Here is a 20,034-nt window from a genome sequence, read left to right on the forward strand (position 1 = left end):
TGGGTCTCATCAGTTGAAGGCCTGAACAGAACAGAAAGGCTGAGTAAGAGGTACTCCTCCGGCCTGACTGCCTTTGAGCTGGGATATCAGTTTTTTCCTGCCTACAGACTGAAGCATCAGCCCTTCCTGAGTCTCATGCCTGCTTGCCTTTGCACTAGTAGATCTACACCATTGGCTCTCCTGGGTCTGCAGCTTGCTGACTGCAGATATCAGGGCTTGTCTGCCTACATTTATATACATGTATGTGCACCCCCCCCACACACAACCCTACTGGTTCTGTTTCTCTGGAGAACCTTGGCTAATATACCCTGTAAGTATCATCTGAATCAGGTATGGGTGAGATTCAGAGTTTGATTAATCCTGAGGTAAAATTCTTCCACTGCTGTGAAGCCAGACAAGTTATCTGCTTCCAAATACGATCATGGGCACGGGCATAGGATGGACATTTCCACTGTAAAAGGGAGACATCAGGAGAAAAGAGGTCATAGGTCCCAAGCAAGTCTTTGACCTAGCAGGGAAAATTTCACTGGATTTTGAGGTTTGGAGAATAATCCTCTTTGGGTCTAGGCTGTGTCCTCTGGCCCACAGGGGTGGTGGCCCTACTCCGGGGCCAGGAAGTTACTGGCCCTGGTTCCTCAACCTGTGCCCATGGTGGCAGGGAGAAGCTCACTGGACTCTGATTTGCCTTTGGGGCCATTTTTCCCTTGTCTTAAAAGATAACACCTGTTTACAGCCAGTTGGTTCTGTAGGCTCACTGCATAACAGTAGAATCCCAGAAATCCAATAGCCGTCCTTTGTTTTGTCCAGCTCTGCCTCTTTGGTGCAAACTGTCAGTGTTTCTATTCTTGAATTTTTTTTTTTTTAAACTTTGTTGGCTTTCCAGGCAATTCATGGGGGTCCAAGTCATTAGACAAGAGGGTTCTCCACAGATCTTTCGTGGATAACCACATTTCTATTCCAACTTCTGCTGAGATGATTGATAGGATTCATGAATCCATGTGCTTGATCTCTTCAGCAAACCATTTTTCAGCCATACCCTTGGCCCTGTTTCCAGAGGGTGTTATCTGGGTAGACTAAGAATTTTCCAAACCTTGAAGTTCTAATTCCTTTCTGCTTAACAATTCCTCCTTCAATTTATCCCTTTCCTCTTTCATTTTACTATGAGCAGTATGAAGAAACTAGACCATACCTTCAGGACTTTGCTAGGAAGTCTCCTGAGCTGAATATCCAAGTTTATCACTTACAAGTTCCCCAAAACACTAGAACACAATTTGGCCAAGTTCTTTGCCACTTTATAATAAGAGTTCCTTTCCTCTAATTTCCAATAAATAACATGTTCCCCATTTCCATCTGCGACTTCACCAGAAGCATTTTAATATTCATATTTCTTGCCAAATTCTGTTTATGATGTATGTTTATTTTCTGACAACACAAGCTTTCTCTACAGCTCTCTTCTTTTCGTTTGGAGCCTTCATCAGGATCTCCTTTGCTGTTTCTATCAACTGTCTCTTCAAGGCAGTATAGGCTTTTTCTATTAACTGCCTCAGAACTCTGACAGTCTCTACCTGTTACCCAATTCCACAGTCATTCTACACTTACAGGTCATTGCTATTATAGTACCCTACTTTCTGGTACCAAAATCTGTATTAGGCTTCTCCAGAGAAACAGAGCCAGTAGGAGATGTATATGTGCAAGACAGAACTAGTAGGGGGTGGTGTGTGCGTGTGCGCACACGTGTGCTCATGTATGTAAATGCAAGCAGACCAGGCCCAGGATCTGCAGTCGGCAGGCTGCAGACCCAGGAGACTGGTTGTAGTTCTAGTGCAAAGGCAAGCAGCCTTGAGACTCGGGAAGGGCTGATGCTTCTGTTACAGTCTGGAGGCAGGAAAATACTGATGGCCGAGCTCAAAAGCAACATATATGTGTGTATATACATACATATATAGAGAAAGAAAGAAAGACAGAAAGAGATACTAATCGTTGGGTATCTGCTCACGTGATTGTGAGGCTGCCAAGTTGGGAATCTTCAGGGCAGGCTGGCAGGCTGAAAATTCTGGCAGGAATGAATGTTGCAGTCTGGAGGCCAGATTCCTTCCTCTTTGGAGGATGTGGAGGACCTCAGGCCTTTAAGGCCTTTAACTGATTGGGTGAGGGCCACCCACATTATGAAGACTAATCTGCTTTACTCAGAGTCTATGGATTCAAATATTAATCCTATCTAAAAAATACCTTCACAGCGCCATCTTGACTGGTGTTTGACTAAGTAACTGGCTACCGTAGCCTAGCCAAGTCCACACATAAAATTAACCATCACCGTCTACAGTAAAAAATCATGCTGATGGTGCTTCTCTTAGGCAGTTGTACCAGGAAAACCCTCTTCGTTTTATCCAATGGGTTTTAGGAAAGTAGTACATTGAATGCGGTGTAAGAAACTTTCAGCATCTGTGGTTAAGATGTACAATAATCTTTCTGTATTAGTGGCTTTTATTTTAAAAACTCAACATTGGGGCGCCTGGGTGGCTCAGTCGTTGAGCGTCTGCCTTCGGCTCAGGTCATGATCCCGGGGTCCTGGGATCGAGCCCCACATTGGGCTCCCTGCTCCGCGGGAGGCCTGCTTCTCCCTCTCCCACTCCCCCTGCTTGTGTTCCCTCTCTCGCTGTCTCTCTCTCTCTGTCAAATAAATAAATAAAAATCTTAAAAAAAAAAACAAAACACTCAACATTTACCCCATCTTAGAGATGAGAAAAGAAAGGCTTAGTAGTTAGCATAGGGGACATGGCGGAGCCTGCATTTGAATCCCTTCTGCTTCACTTCTCCACTGTACGACTGCCTGTTGGTTAGTTAGGGGTGAGATGGTGGTCGTGGAAGAAGTGTTTGCTTGGAGGAAACCTAAGATGTTCAAGGGGAGTTTTACGAAGTAGGATATTATGGTGAAGGATAAGTAGAAAGGATCTGTCTTCATAATGTCAGATTTATTTAATTTTTAGGAAAAAAATTTAAAATACAGAAAAGTACAGACTAAAATGACAGACATCTCTGTATGTATGAACCAAAGTAAACAGTATTTGCTTCAGTTTTGTAATAAAACAATGACCAAGATTCCTGTGCCTCCTCTTACTCCCTTCCCTCTCATCCACCCTCCTCTCTCACCCAAGCAAAACACTGATGAATTTGATGCCGGTTCTTTCTTGTTTTTATACTTTTGTAATGTGTATATTAAGACCAATTAATTAATGCTTTTATTTTTAAAAATTAACCCACATTTCTTGCCTACACCACATATACAATTTCACTCATAATAAACAAAGTCTTATAGCCATAAACTATTCAGTAATAATTGCTAATATTTACAAAGCAGCCCTGGTTCTAAGACCTTTACATGTATTTATGCATTTAATTTTTGTAACAGTCCCATGGGTTATATATACTCTTATTTTTCCCATTTTACAGATGAAGGGATTGAGGCACAGAGAGCTTAAATAACTTACCCAAGGGTCACAAGATGTAAGTAGCAGGGCCACTGCCCCTTACAGACAGTATTGTTATAAATGTTAAAAAAAAAAACACTGAATGATGATACCGCACTAACTGAGCAGTCAGTAGTTGGTCCTGTGGTTGCATATGATGCAGTTAATTGATTCAAGATGGGACTGATGGCAGGGAAAGAAAAATGTAGAAAAACAACTTACGTAAATGCTATCATAGTGTACTTAACAATCAAACACTTGGGTTTCACTCAAACATTGTTCTTGAGATTCTGTTCGTTTTGATAAATATGGGCCTGGTTAATTCCATTAAAATAATGTGCTTTATGGTTTCTGTCTTATGACCATACCATCTTCTTTTGGTCCATTCTCATATTAATGGATATTCAGTTTTTTGTCTTCCATTCTCTATATTACAAGAAAATGCTGCAGTGAACATCTGTGTACTTGTCTTGTGCACTCAGGTGAGAGTCTGTCTGGGCCCGCCCCCCTGGTAGGGGAGTAGCTCAGTTAAAGGGTATTTACATTTTCAGCTTTTCCAGGTATTGGCAACTTATTCTCCCAGATGTTACGTCTCAGTTCGCAGTTGACATTCGCACTAGGGAGAGACCGAATGCATATAGACAATGGCCAGACCATATGTAAAAATAGAACTCTGACCTGCAGCCTGCAGACACCTGCCCAGGAAGCCAGCCCCTTATCTACAATAAGCAGCCCAGGAAACCAGCTTGCTGTGAGTCAGACTTGCAGGAAGTCACTGTCTTAATTTGCATTTGACTGATTACTAATGAGATGGAGCCCATTGTATAAGACAGTCCTTTCCAGAAAGGAGTTATGAAATTACCTTTTAGAATAGGTGAGGATTCCAATAGCACATGGTTTAACTTTACTCGTTTCTGAAGAGAAGGGAGGAAGCCTAGAATCGTTATCTTAGACTTTTTCTTTAAGCAGAAAAAGTCTGTATTTTTTTCCAAACTAAATTTTAAGGAGGACAGTAAGCGAGGTGAAAACTGGAGCTCCTCAAGTAAAATGAAGTCAGTAGTATGGTTCCACGTGCCTGGCCGCCTCCCCTTCCTGCCTGTCTTCCCTGCCCCTAGATCACCTGAAACGCTGGTGGAATCCTCGGGCTGGCTGATAGGCTCCGGGATGCCTCCTGGCGCGAGAATTTGACGAAATCCCATTTTTCATCTCTCTACACCCAGAACCTCTACAAGACTTGGGGCTGACTGTATTCTGTTTCTTTGGTCTTCTGGCAGGCAGGAGTTCGTGGATGCTTACGTGAATTACGTCTTCCAGCTCTCAGTTCACGAATGGTACACAGCCTTCTCCAGTGGCTTCCTAAAGGTGTGTGGTGGCAAGGTGCTTGAGCTCTTTCAGCCCTCCGAACTGCGGGCTATGATGGTGGGGAACAGCAACTACAACTGGCAGGAACTGCAAGAGGTGAGTAGAGACGGGACTGTCCTTCCCTCCGAGGAAGCAGCCGTGGCCTGGCCGGGTGGGCCCAGAGCCTGGTCTCTTTCCAGGAGGTCTGTGCTTGAGGAGCAATTGGAGGCCTCCTTATCTCAGTGGTTATTTCTTATTCCCAACCGCAAATGGTGCACAAATGTATGTCCTCTATAATATTCTTCTCTAAGATAGGTTTTTTTTTCTATTTGTCTTTTTTGGGCAGACTGCCATCTACAAGGGTGATTACTCAGCCACACATCCCACTGTGAAACTATTTTGGGAAACATTTCATGAGTTTCCATTGGAAAAGAAGAAGAAGTTTCTCTGTAAGTATCAGTCATGTTAACATGGTGTTTGTCCACACGTTAGTGTTGCATATGGTGGAGGATGATATACCCTGTAGGTTAAGGTCAACTCTTAAATGAAAAAGAGTAAGTGAGGGGAATATATTTCCACTTCTTTTCTTTTTTTTTTTTTTTTTTTTTTTTTAAAGATTTTTTATTTATTTATTTGAGAGAGAGAGAATGAGAGAGAGCAAGCACAGGAGAGGGGGGAGGGTCAGAGGGAGAAGCAGACTCCCTGCCGAGCAGGGAGCCCGATGCGGGACTCGATCCAGGGACTCCAGGATCATGACCTGAGCCGAAGGCAGTCACTTAACCAACTGAGCCACCCAGGCGCCCTCTACTTCTTTTCTTAATGAGATCTTAGGCAAACATAGGTCGTACTTCCGTATTTGTTGCCTGATAGGATGTGTTGCATGAAAGAAAGAAAAGAAGCATTTCACTGATTTTCAATTGCTTTAGAAATATTAGTTATTTTATATGTGAGTATGATAAAATATTACGTTGATAAAATCTAAATGGATTAACTTCCCTTATCTCCCTAGGCTTTTGAAAAATTTACAGTGTCCGCTACAGATGTAACTGGGGAGATATGATTTAGAATAGCTTTACTGAGATATGATCCACAAAGCATACAATTCACCCAATTAAAATGTATAAGTCAGTGGTTTTTAGTATATTCACAGAAATGTGATACTATCAATAATTTTTAGAACATGTTCATCACCTCAAGAAGAAACCTTGAACTCATCAGCAATCATTCCCCATTTCCTCCCAGCCTCTCACCCCACCCGACCCCCACTTACCAATCTGCTTTCTGGCTCTGTGGATGTGCCTATTTTGGACATTTCACATAAATGGAATCATACAATATATGGTCCTTTGTGACTGGCTAGGTGACATTTGAGAAGGGTAATACACTTGGAAAGGAGAATGAAGCCTAGTTTACATGAACACGTTCAACCTTTCAAAAATAGTTTTAGTCTTTGTGTCTGTATCTAATCAGGGTCAGAAATTTGCCGGTGAATAGTATAAAATTTTTATCTGTATAAAATAAAACAACATGATTTGAAAGGCAGTCCCTTTTGCTTTAAAGCATGAGCATATATTAATATTAATGCAAGGTGTACCCCCAGATTCTACTGCTCCCACAGAGTGAGGATGAGAGAAGTGGGGGGAGAGGCGGGCTTATACAAGAATGTTTAAAAAAAGCCCTGCTTCTCCTCTGCTTAGTTCCATTGGCTCTTGAGAATCAGTGGCATATAAGTCAAATGACAGGTTAAGGTTTGTCAAGGGAACTTGTAGGGCTGTACCAACCAAGAGGAGCATAGTCGTGGAGATTTCCTTGAAAGACATTTTTCTGTTCAGAGATCATTAGACTTGTGGAAATTTTTAGTAACTCTGCAGATATTGGCAAGAATGTTTATATACCACAGCCTCAGGTAATAGGTTTTTTGAAAGTGCTCCTTAACCAATGATTTGTTTGTAGTAATTTCCAGCAATTTAACTCTGAGGTTATGTAGTGCTAGAAAACATGGAAAGACAGCTGTGTTGGTCGCTCTCTCTTTTTTTCTTTTGCCAAGTCACAGTGTGTTACAAGAGTGAAATGTCTAACATAACATCATTGTCAGCTCTTTTGGTTTAAGAAAATTAGGGAAAGGAACAAACAGATCCCAAGTGGATATTCACTAGCTCAGGAGGGGTATACACACTAGACCCTTGGCCAGAGGAGACCTTGAGGTCCCACAGATGATGGTCTTCTTCCTGGCTTCCCCCTGAGGTCAGCTCTTCTTTTCCTCTCTGATTTTGTGACAGCTCATAACATTTATGAGGACATACATTTGATTGAGGCCATTTTTTATTTGAGGGCATCTTTCATTTGGACGGGTGGTTTGTGTCTGTGTATAATCAGGGTCTGAAATGAACTAGTAAAAAACAGAATTTTTATCCATATAAAACAACAACAACAAAAAACACCCCAGAATTTGAAATGCAGTCTCTTTTGCTTTATAAGAACAAGCGTAGATGAATATTCATGCATAATGGCACATAAAAGTGTACTTCTCAGGCGAGCCACAGGGTGTCACGCCTCCCTCTCCTTTCCGTGGAGGGCTGCGGAGTGCTGCTCCTCAGCGGCTTGGCTCCTAAAGTCCTTTCCCTTTCTCCTCAGTGTTCCTGACGGGCAGCGACCGCATTCCCATCTACGGCATGGCGAGCCTGCAGATCGTCATCCAGTCCACAACCAGCGGGGAGGAGTACCTGCCCGTGGCCCACACTTGCTACAACCTTCTCGATCTCCCCAAATACAGCAGCAAAGAGATCCTGAGCACACGGCTGACCCAGGCCCTTGACAACTATGAAGGGTTTAGTTTGGCTTGAGGCGCCCCAGCGTGCCCCAGATTTCCCTCCCTTCGTCAGTGTCCACATGGAGGCCCATACAGAAAACCATGGGGAAGGGAGTTCTATTTTTTTATTGTCTAAGTGGGTTGGGACTTTTGAATCCTGAACCTGGTTGATGTGTTTCTGGGCTTGTGAGCAGTAGGCAACCTTTTTGAAAAATCAGGGGTTGGGGACGGGGGTGAAAAATTGGCATTTTTCTTTTTAAACCAAATTACCTAGTAGTGTTCCTGGCACTTGTGAATATGTTGCACTCTGCTGGAGAAAATGGCAGTGGGTTTTTAACCTCTCATTTCCCAAATGTCTCTCTCAGCCCTGCTGTTTGCTCACAGTGCTTCCTGTCCTCCTCATTCCTCTGCAAGAATGATTTTGACTGTTGCGTCCTTTCTCACGTGCACGTGCAGGACGGCTCCTCTCTCTGCAGACTTGGACATGCTCCTGGCTTGTTGCAGCCCTACTCTAAGGACTGAGGAGGCAAGGACTACTTTAGAAAGTCCCAAATCTAGCAAGCTGAACCTGGGTCCATTATTTTGGCTGAACTCTGGAGAATTAAGGGGAGCCTTTATGAACACATCTTGCTTTAAAAAGAAGTTATCAAGGGAGTAGCAATCTCCCCTTGGCCCTGCCTATTCCTGGACCTACTTAAAGATGTGCAGAGCAGCTTAGCATTGCAGCTGAGCCGAATTTTGTTTTGTTGTTCAGCCAAGTCCCTTCGACAATAAGGTGAGGTGATAGACCCCTACTCCTTTGGTTATCTCGCTTTTGGAGCAAGTTGCATTAATTTTTTTAAGAGTGTCTTCTCCAAGGAAAGTAGAAATAATAAATTTCTTGTCCTCTTTCCCTATCAATTTATGCCCTCTGCCTCTTTCTCTTTCCTTCCTCTCCTTCCCTTTCTCTCTTCCCATCCAATTGACATGGGAAGACCTTCAACTCACTTCATCCCATTGTTACCTGATTTAATGCTCCCTTCCTCTTCTAGTGGATGCATGCAGTCTATTTTTTTAATTTCTATTTAAATTGCAAAGTTTCTATTTTTTTTTTCCTTTTCCCTAATTGCTAACACTTAAGGACATTCTTTACTATGGGACTTTTGTTTATTGCATTTGAAATGTTTGTTTACAGTGGGATTTCAGGGGGGATTGTGTTTAGAGCAAATATATGTATCAAAAATAACGACATGCTCAACCTTCTTCATCATGGGATAAGAAAATTCTACATGATCAAAGAATCCATGTCAGCCTAATTTTAAATTCCTAGTCACTAGAGGAAAGACTTATTTATATAAAATGAAGTATTTATGAACCGTGATACAGCATCAGATCTCAATGAAGGATGTAGATTTTTGCTTTTTTTTTGTTTTTAAAACTTATTTCAATTGCTAAATTGGTAGTTTTTTCAGTCTTTATAATACAAGATTAAAAAAGATATACAGTTATATGAAATGTTTATTTTCTATGTGTGTGCATATAGTTCAATATAATGCAATAAATTTGGTGTTTTAACTTAAAACTATTTCTTATTGTATTTGCAGAATGGGTAGCTTGCTTTCAGTAGAATTATCTACTCAAGTAATATAAGGTCAAATTTGGTTCCAATAATAAGAAAGACCAAGCAGTACGGAAATGGAGAAGAGAGCAGGGGCAGGACCCAAGGTAGGGGGAGCAGGTACCCTGACGGATGGATGGGATTTCTGAAGGTTGTGATGGGTGAAAAGACATTTCACATGGAGGGGAAGGGCCAGGAACAATTTGAAGAGAGCATCAGAGGAAATAGAATAATGGTAAATAAGATGGGGGGGGCGGGCAGGGAGAAGGTAGCTTTGGGGTTGAGGAACCAGGCTAAGCAATGGAATTTGAGTTGGTAGCCAAGCAAGATTTGTCAAAATGTTGAGAACTTTGGAGTGGGGGTAGAAGGGAGTGATAGGACTTAATTCGGTTTAAGAAGAAAACCAGATGGGGGTACATTTGGAGGAATTAGTCCTTTCCATTCTGAGAGCAGTGAGAGTGGCAGCAGTAGAAGCAGAAGAGTGCATGGAAGGAGGATCTAAAATGGTAGCACAGGAAGACCCTCAACTCACCTCCTCCATGGACACACCAAGGCTATACTGATCTGTAGAGCAGTTCCTCCTGAAAAACAACTGAGGGCTGACTGAACAATCCTGTACAACAACGGTTGGAGGGACCACATAGACAATGGCAGGAGACATGGTAACAAGAACCCCAATCCCAATGCTGTGAACTGCAGTGGGGGGAGGGAGACTAAGGGACTGTGAGATTTGTCTGTCCTGGGGGACAGAAAAACTTAATGGCTTAAAAGGGCAACTAGAATATAAAGAAACTAACCCTTCACCAGTGGGATGTTGGAGAAGCTGGTGAGAGCCACTGTTTATGTTCCCCCTCCACTTTGACAGCACAGAAAGGGTCAGAGTCTGGGTGCCCTAAGCATCCCACTGCCCTCAGCAGGCCCTGGGCCCCTAGACCACACCAGCCCTAACCACCCTGGGGCACAGAAAAAAACAAAACAAAACAAAACATGGTTTAAAGAGCAACTGGAATATAAAGGATCCAGCCCTAGAGCTCTAGCAAACAGTTGGGGAGCTGCAGAATGCACTTGGGTCTGAGAGGCAGGTGAATACCATAGTTTACATCTCCCCTCCACCTTGATAGTGCAGCTGGAAGCAAGATCTGGGCCATCCCCTAAAGGAGACTGCACAAGATGGCCCCAGTACAGCATAGCTGGGACAGCCCTGAACACCACCCACTGTAGCTACAGCTGTCTCACCAAGGTGCAAAGCATCCCAGAACACTCCAGTCCCACACCTACTTTGGCTCAAGTTGTCTTGCCAGAACCCCAGGGAAGGAGTGCCCCAAGACCTTCCAGCCTGGCACACCACAGTTCCAGTTATCACACATCTAAGTACTCCCAGTGTGGATTACCCTGGGAGCCCTTTGCACAAGCCTTTACCCACTTTGGCTCTGGTTGCACCCTGTGCAGAGTGCCCTGAGAGCCTCCTCCCCCAGTCCCCCCATACCCACTTCAGCTCTAGCCATCCCACCAGGACTGCCCCAGTGCTGAGTGCCTTAGGGCCCCTGGCCTGAACCTGTTACAGCTCTAGCCAGCTAACCAAAGTCAACAGGCATGGGATGACCATACACAAGGCCATTCCTTCAAGTCTTGGAGAAGCTGCTATTCTGCCTAATTCATAGAAATACAGAAAGTCAAACAAAATGAGGAGACAGGAATATCCTCCAAATGAAAGAACAAGACAAACCCTCAGAAAAAAATAAAATGAAGATAAGCAACCTACCTGATACAGTGTTCAAAGTAATGGTCATAACGATGGTCATTGGACTTCAGAGAAGAATGGATGAGTGGGCTTTCAACAAAGAAATGAACCAATCACAGTTGAAGAATATAATAACTGAAGTGAAAAATACACTAGAGGGAATCATCAGTAGATTGGAGGATGCAAAGAATGGATCAGCAATCTGAAAGACAAGATAATGGAAAGCATGCAAGCTGAACATTAAAAAGAAAACAAAAGTGGATAGGTTAAGGGATCTCTATGATAGTGTGAAGTGTACTAACCTGCACATTATAGAAGTCTCAGAAAAAGAAAGAGAGGGGGAGAGAGAGAGGCAGAAAACTTGAGTAATAGCTGAAAACTTCTCTCATTTTGGGAAGGAAATAGACATCTAAATCCAGGAAACACAGTGAACCCCAAACAAGATGAAGCCAAGGAGATCCACACCAAGACACACAATAATTAAAATGACAAAGATTAAAGATAAAGACACACTCTAAAATGCAGCAAGAGAGAAACAACTAGTTATGTACAAGGGAAACCCCATAAGGCTATCAGCTGATTTTCAGTGGAAACTGTAAGCTAGAAGGAAGTGTCATGATATATTCCAAGTGCTGAAAGGAAAAAACTACAACCAAGAATATTCTACCTGGCAAGATGATCATTCAGAATTGAAGGAGGGATAAGGAGTTTCTCAGGCATACATCAGATAAAGGAGTTCATCACTACTAAACCAGTCTTACTAGAAACGTTCAAGGGATTCTTTAAGTGAAAAAGAAAAGGTCATAATAAAAACAAAACTGAAAAGAAAAAAATGAGTAAAAGCAAACATATAGTAAAGGTAGTATATCAATCATTTATAAAACTAGTGTGAAGGTGAAAAGACAAAAGTAGTAAAATTGATATTTAAAAAAATTAGGGACTCACAAAACAAAAAGATGTAAAATATGACATAAATAAAATGTGGACGTGAGTAGAAATCTAGTTCTTTGAGAATTTGTTTAAACTTAAGTGACCATCAACTTTAGACTGCTATATACTTAGGATGTTATATATGAACCTCATGGTAATGACATACCAGCAAACTCTGATACACCAAAAAATAAAGAGAAAGGAATCCAAGCGTAATACTAAAGTCATCAATTACAAGAGAAGAGAAGAAGGAAGGAACAGAGAAAAACTACGAAAATGAGAAAACAATTAACAAAATGGCAATAAGTATGTACCTACCAATAATTAAATGGCCTAAATACTCTGATCAAAAGACATAGGGTAACTGAATGGATTAAAAAAAACAAGACCCATCTATATGCTGCCTACAAAAGACTTGCTTTGGACTTAATGACACATACAGACTAAAAGTAAAGGGATGGCAAAAGATATTCCAGGCAAATGGAGGTGAAGAAAAGCTGGGATAAGCAATATTTATATTAGACAAAAGAGACTTTAAAACAAAGACAGGAGACAAAGAAGGGCATTACATAATGATAAAGGGATCAATCCAACAAGAGAATATATAACAGTTATGAGTATCTATGCACTCAAAATTGGAGCCCCTGAATACATAAAGCAAATATTAACAGACATAAAGGGAGAAATTGTCAGTAATACAATAGTAGCAAGAGATTTTAACACCTGATTTACATCAATAGATAGATCATCCAGACAGAAAATCAATAAAGAAGTAATGGCTTTGAATGACAGACTAGATGGAGTTAACAGAAATACAGAACTTTCCATCCCAAAGTAGCAGAATACACATTCTTTTCAAGTGCACATGGAACATTCTCTAGGATAGATCACATGTTAGGCTACAAAACAAGTCTCAATAAATTTAAGAATACTGAAATCATATCAACCATCTTTTCTGACCACAACCGTATTAAACTAGAAATCAGTTACAAGGAAAAAAAAACCTAGAAAAAACCCATACATGTGGAAGCTGAACAACAAGCTACGAAACAACTAAAGAGTCAAGACAGAGGAAGTTAGAAAAAAATACATGGAGACAAATGAAAATGAAAACACAACAGTCCAAAATCTTTGGACACAGTAAAAACAGTTCTAAGAGGGAAGTTTACAGTTGTATAGGCCTATCTCAAATCTCAAGAAACAAGGAAAATCTCAAACAATCCAACTTTACATTAAAGAAACTAGAAAAATAACAAAACCCAAAGTTGGAAGAAGGAAATAATAAAGATGAAAGGAAAAATAAATGAAATAGGGACCCCCAAAGAAAAGAAAAAGAAGAAAGATCAGTGAAACCAAGAGCTAGTTCTTGAGAAAGATAAAATTGAGAAATGTTTAGCCAGACCCACCAAGAAAAAGAGGACTTGAATAAAATCAGAAATAGAGAAGTTACAACTGACACCACAGAAATACAAAGGATTATAAGAGACTACTATGAAAAAGTACATACTGAAAATTGGACAACCAAGAAGAAACAGATGAATTCCTAGAAACACATAATTTTCCAAAACTAAATCAGGGAGACATAGAAAATCTGAACAGGTCAACTACTAGTAATGAAATTGAATTAGTAATAAAAAAACAACAAAGTCCAGGACCAGATTGCGTCACAGGTGAATTCTACCAAACATTTGGAGAAGAGCTAATACTATTCTTCTCAAACTAGTCCAAAAAATAAAAGAGGAAGGAAAGCTTCCAGATTTATTCTAAGAGGCCAGCATTACCCTGATACCAAAACCAAACAAAGACACTACAAAACAAAACCAAAAACAACCTACTTGGTGAATATAGATTCCAAAAAAAAAAAAAAAAAAAATCAAAATTTTATCAAACCACATTCAACAAATATATTAAAAGGATTGTTCACCATGAACAAATGGGATTTATTCCAGGGATGCAAGGATGGTTCGATATCTGCAAATCAATCAACATGATACATCACATTAGCAAAATGAAGGATAAAAATCATATCTCAATAGATGCAGAAAAAGCATTTGACAAAATTCAACATCTGTTTATGATAAAAACTCTCTCCAAAGTTGTTTGAAGGGAACATAATAAAGCCATATATGACAAGCCCACAGTTAACATACTCAAGGGTGAAACACTAAGTTTTTCCTCTAAGATCAGGGTCAAGACAAGGATGGATATCCACTTTTACCAGTTTTATTCAGTATAGTACTAGAAGTCCTAGCCACAGCAATCAGACAAGAAGAAGAAATAAACAGCATCCAAATTGGTAAGGAAGAAGTAAAACTATCAGTATATGCAGATGACATGATACTATATATAGAAAAGCCTAAATACTCTATCAAAAAACTATTAGAATAAATGAATTCAGTAAACTTGCACGATACCAAAGTAATATACTGGAATATGTTGCTGTTTCTATATACTTAATAACCAAGTAGCAGAAAGAGAAATTAAGGTAACAATCCCATTTACAGTTGCACCAGAAAAAATAAAATACCTAGGAATAAGAGATGAAAGACTTGTACACTGAAAACTATAAAACATTGAAATTAAAGATGACATAAATGGAAAGATACACCATGCTCATAGATTAGAATAATATTGTTAAAATGTCCATATTACCCCAATGCGATCTACAGATTCTATGCAATCCCTATTAAAATACCAATAGTACTTTTCATAGAAGTAGAACAAATGAATTGTTAGAACAAATTAATATGAAACCACAAAGACTCCAAACAGCCAAAGCAATCTCGAGAAAGAACAAAGCTGGAGGTATCACAATCCCAGATTTTAAGATACACTACAAAGCTATTATAATCAAAACAGCATGGTACTGTTACAAAAATAGACCCATAAATAATGGAACAGAATAAATAAAGAACCCAGAAATAAACTCATGCTTACATAGCATGATGTAGAGAAACTGAATCACTATGCTGTACACTGGAAACTAATGTAACACTGTGTGTCAACTATACTCAAAAATTAAAACAAAGCAAACACAACTCTTTGAGAACAAGATCAGCTGTGGTCCCTCTGAAGCCAAGGATCAGGTTCTACACTGGAAATCTAGGCTGTCATCTTGAAGACCATCACTGAGCAGGGGAAGTGGGGGAATCCAGGGCAAGTAAAATACCACAAAGCTCCCCTACCATTTTTAAGTTGCTGTTTTCTTGATTCAGCATTTACTGGGTTGTTGTAAATCTCTATTTTCTAGACTTCCAATGAGTTGGTTCTGACAGTTAAAGAAACAAACCCATACTTAGAAGGTCAATCTACAAAAAAGGATGCAAGAATATATAATGGGGGAAAAGACCATCTCTTTAATAAATGGTGTTGGGAAAACTGGATGGCTATATGTAAAAGAATGGAACTGGACTACTTTCTTATATCATATACAAACATAAAATGAATTAAAGACCTAAATGTGAGACATGAAATCAGAAAACTAAAAGAAAACACAGGCAGTAATCTCTTGCACATCAGTCTTAGTCATGTTTTTCTAGATCTGACTCCTCAGGCAAAGGAGAGAAAAGTAAAAATAAACTATCAGGACTACACCAAAATAAAAAGCTTTCAGGTGACGCCTGGGTGGCTCAGTCATTAAGCGTCTGCCTTCAGCTCAGGTCATGGTCCCAGAGTGCTGGGATTGAGCCCCACATTGGGCTCCCTGCTCAGTTGGGAGCCTGCTTCTCCCTCTCCCGCTCCCCCTGCTTGTGTTCCCTCTCTAGCTGTCTCTCTCTCTGTGTCAAATAAATAAATAAAATCTTAAAAAAAAAAAAAAAAAAAGCTTTTACACAGGGAAGGAACCATGAAGATAATGAAAGAGCAGCCTACTGAATAAAATATTTGCAAATGATATATCTGATAAGGGGTTAATTCCCAAAATATATAAAGAGCTAATATAACTCAACATGAAAAATAAGAGAAAAAAAAGATTGATCCAGTTGAAAAATGGGCAGAGGACCTGAATAGGCATTTTCTACAAGAAGACATATATGGCTAACAGACACATGAAAAGATGTTCATTATCACTGATCATCAGGGAATACAAACCAAAACCAAAAAGAAATATGACTTTACATCTGTCAGAATGGTTAGTATCAAAAAGACAAAAAATAAGTGTTGGTGAGGATGTGAAGAAAAGGGAACTCTTGTGCACTGTTGGTGGGAATATAAATTTGTACAACTACTGTGGGAAACAGTATGGAGGTTCCTCAAAAAATAATAAATAGAAATACCATATGATCCAGTAATTACACTATTGGATATTTACCCAAAGAAAATGAAAACGCCAATTCAAAAAGATATATGCCCCCCCACCATGTTTACTGCAGCATTATCTACAATAGTTAAGTTAGAGAAGCAACCTAAGTGTCCATCGATAGACGGATGAAGATGTGGGGTGTGTTTGTGTGTATGTGTATGGAATATTAATCAGATATAAAAAAAGAATGAGATCTTGCCATTTGCAACAACATGGATGGACCTGGGGGTATTATGCTAAGTGAAAAAGATAAACACCATATGATTTCAGTTATATATGAAATCTAAAAAAACAAATGAACAAACAAAAACAAATAGAATCATAAATACAGAGAAAAAACTGGTGTTTGCCGGGGGGACAGGGTTGGGGTGATGGGTGAAACTGATGAAGGGGATCAAGAGGTTCAAATTTCCAAATATAAAGTCATAATAAATAAGTCAAAATAAATAAAATCTTATAAAATAAGTCAAAATAAAATCTTTTAAAAAATATGAGACTTGTTAATCTAACGAATGGTGCTATTTAGCCCACTTACATGCATCAAAAATGTGTGAAACACAGCAAAAAGTACTTTTAATAAATTTTTTAAAAATTACATTGTATTGTTTTACCAGACTTAATAAATGCCTTAAAGGTGGTAAAGGGGAACAGTAGCTTTCCATTAATAAGTTAAACAAATATTCAATAGCTCACATAAGTGCTAAGTTTGAGGGACAAAAAAGCCTGCCACATTTAATTTTGAATGGAAATAGTCAAGTTATTTTAAATATCTGGGCCTTGGGGTCCCCATTCGCAGATGAAGAGATTAGGCCAGATTTATTTATTTATTTATTCTAACATAAATTCCAAAATTTCTCACAGTAACCATAGAGTAAAAACCTACAGTAGATTCACAAAAGATAAAGGGAACCAAAGCATACCACTATGAAAAAGTCATCAATTTACAAAGGAAGGTAGCAAGAGAGAAGAAAGGAAGAACTTCAAAACAGCCAGAAAACAATAAGATGGCATTAGTAAGTTCTTATCTGTCAATAATTAAATATAAATGGACTGAATTCTCAAAAGACATACAGTGGCTAGATGGATGAGAAAACAAGCACACAAGCAAACAAACAAAAACAAGACCCAACTACATGCTGCTTACAAAAGACTCACTTCAGCTTTAAGGACACACATAGGCTCAGAGTGAAGGGATGGATAAAGATGTTAACACAAATGAAAACCAAAAGAGCAGGGGTAGCTATACTTATATCATACAAAATAGATTTTAAGCCAAAAATATTAACAAGAATCAAAGAAAGTCATTGTACAATGAAAGGTCAATTGACCAAGAAAATCTAACAATCATATATGCACCTAACATCAGAGCACTTAAGTATATTGAGAAGATACTAATAGATCTAAAGGGAGAAATAGAAAACAGTATAATTATGGTAGGGGACTTTAATATTCCACCTTTTATTTTTATTTTTATTTTTTAAATTTATTTATTTGACAGAGAGAGACACAGTGAGAGAGGGAACACACGCAGGGGGAGCGGGAGAGGGAAAGCGACTTCCCACTGAGCAGGGAGCCCGATGTAGGGCTTGATCCCAGGACCCTGGGATCATGACCTGAGCCGAAGGCAGATGCTTAATGACTGAGCCACTCAGGTGCCCCCAATATTCCACTTTTAACAATTGATAGATCTTTCAGACAGAAAATCAAGGAAAATTGGACTTGAACTATACTTTAGACTAAATGGGCCAATATATACAGAACATTCTTTCCAACAACAAAATACACATTCTTCTCATATGCATACAGACCATTCTGCAAGATAGATCATATGATAGATCACAAAAGAAGTCTTAGTAAGTTTAAAAACACTGAAATCATACCAAGTATCTTTTCTAACCACAATGGTTTGAAACTAGAAATCAGTAACAGGTAGAAAGCTGGAAAATTTAAAAATATGTGGAAATTAAACAACATACTCCTGAACAAACAATGGGTTAAAGAAGAAATCAGGAAAGGAATTTTAAAAAACCTTGAATCAAACAACAATAGGAACACAACATACCAAAACCTATGGAATGCAGCAAATGTGGTTTTAAGAGAAGTTTACAGCAATAAATATCTACATTAAGAAAAAGGAAGGAGAGTTTGGGCGGCCCTATCAGTTAAGCATTTGACTCTTGATTTTGGCTCAGGTCATGATCTCAGAGTCCTGAGATCGAGCCCTGCACTGGGCTCCATGCTGGGCATGTGAAGCCTGCTTGAGATTCTCTCCCTCTCCATGTGCTTCTCCCTCCAGCCCCCACCCCCCGTATGCTCTCCCTCTCTCTCTCATTCTCTCTAAAATAAATAAAATCTTGGGGTGCCTGGGTGACTCAGTCAGTTAAGTGTCTGCCTTCAGCTCAGGTGATGATCCCGGGGTCCAGGGATTGAGCAGGGAGCCTGCTTCTCCCTCTGCCTCTCCCCTCCACTTGTGCTCTCTCTTTCTCAAATAAATAAATAAAATCTTTAAAAATAAAATAAAATAAAATAAAATAAAATAAAATAAAATAAAATAAATCTTTAAAAAAAGAGGAAGGATCTCAAACAACCTAATTTTACACCTCAAGAAACTAGAAAAAGAATAAGCCCAAAGTTAGCAGAAGGAAGGAAATAACAAAGATCAGAGTAGAAATAAAAGCAATAGAGACCAGGAAAACTAGAAAAGATCAATGACATTAAGAGCTGGTGTTTTGAAAGATAAAATTGACAAACCTCTAGCTAGACTAAGAAAAAAAGAGAGAAGACTCAAATAACTATGTAGATGACAGAGGAGACATTACAACTGAAACTGCAAAAGTACAAAGGATCATAAGAGACTATTATGAACAATTATACAACAAACTGGATAACCTAGAAGAAATTCATAAATTCTTAGAAACATACAACCTACCAAGAATGAATCATGAAGAAATAGAAAATCTGAACAGACCAGTAACAAGGAAGGAGACTGAATCAGTAGTCAAAAACCTCCCAATAAGAAAAGCCCAAGACCAGATGATTTCACTGGTGAATTCTACCAAACATTTAAAGAAAAATTAATGCCAATACTTCTCAAATTCTTCCAAAAAATGGAAGAGGAAGGAACACTCCCAAACTCACTTGTTGAGGCCAGCAGCACCCTATAAACAAAGCCAGATAAGGACACTACAAGGAAAGGAAACTAAAGACCAATATCTATGGTGAATATAGATGCAAAAATTCTCAAGAAAATATTAGCAAACCAAATTTAATAGCATATTTAAGTGATTATACACCACAATCAAGCAGGATCTATCCCTGGAATGCAAGGATGGTTTAATGTATGCACACGAATAAATGTGATACATCAAATTAGTAGAGTGAAAGATAAATATATCATCTCAATAGATACAGGAAAAGGATATGACAAAATACAACATCATTCATGTTAAGAACTGTCAACAAATTGAGAATAGAAGGAACATAACATAATAAAGGCGTATATGATAAGCCCACAGCTAGCATTACACTCAATGTTGAAAGGTTTAAGATTGAAAGTTTTTCTTCTTTTTTTTTTTTTGCATTTGCTTTCTTTTTTTTTTAAATTTTTTTATTGTTATGTTAATCCCCATACATTACATCATTAGTTTTAGGTGTAGTGTTCCATGATTCATTGTTTGTGCATAACACCCAGTGCTCCATGCAGAACATGCCCTCTTTAATACCCATCACCAGGCTAAACCCTCCTCCCACCCCCCTCCCCTCTAGAACTCTCAGTTTGTTTTTCAGAGTCCATCGTCTCTCATGGTTCGTCTACCCCTCTGATTTCCCCCCCTTCATTCTTCCCCTCCT

General features: G+C 39.3%; 1 protein-coding gene and 1 non-coding gene across 4 annotated transcripts in view; both read left to right on the top strand.

The window, feature by feature from the left end:
- Positions 1 to 9,178, top strand: part of HERC3 (HECT and RLD domain containing E3 ubiquitin protein ligase 3) — a 118,560-nt gene extending 109,382 nt beyond the window's left edge. For all 3 annotated transcript variants that reach the window (XM_032400800.1, XM_032400801.1, XM_032400802.1), the window contains 3 exons: positions 4,742 to 4,925; positions 5,155 to 5,257; positions 7,443 to 9,178. In XM_032400800.1, coding sequence (XP_032256691.1) covers positions 4,742 to 4,925; positions 5,155 to 5,257; positions 7,443 to 7,651 — 496 coding nt within the window. In that variant the 3' untranslated portion in view covers positions 7,652 to 9,178. The remainder of the gene's footprint in view (positions 1 to 4,741; positions 4,926 to 5,154; positions 5,258 to 7,442) is intronic.
- On the top strand, positions 3,566 to 3,661 carry LOC116630347. Its single transcript, XR_004298944.1, has one exon. It is a non-coding gene; the product is annotated as a small nucleolar RNA SNORD21 (small nucleolar RNA).
- Positions 9,179 to 20,034: the final 10,856 nt, after the last annotated feature.

The sequence above is a fragment of the Phoca vitulina genome, unplaced genomic scaffold (genome assembly GCF_004348235.1).
Source record: "Phoca vitulina isolate PV1807 unplaced genomic scaffold, GSC_HSeal_1.0 scaffold3, whole genome shotgun sequence".
Taxonomy (NCBI): domain Eukaryota; kingdom Metazoa; phylum Chordata; class Mammalia; order Carnivora; family Phocidae; genus Phoca; species Phoca vitulina.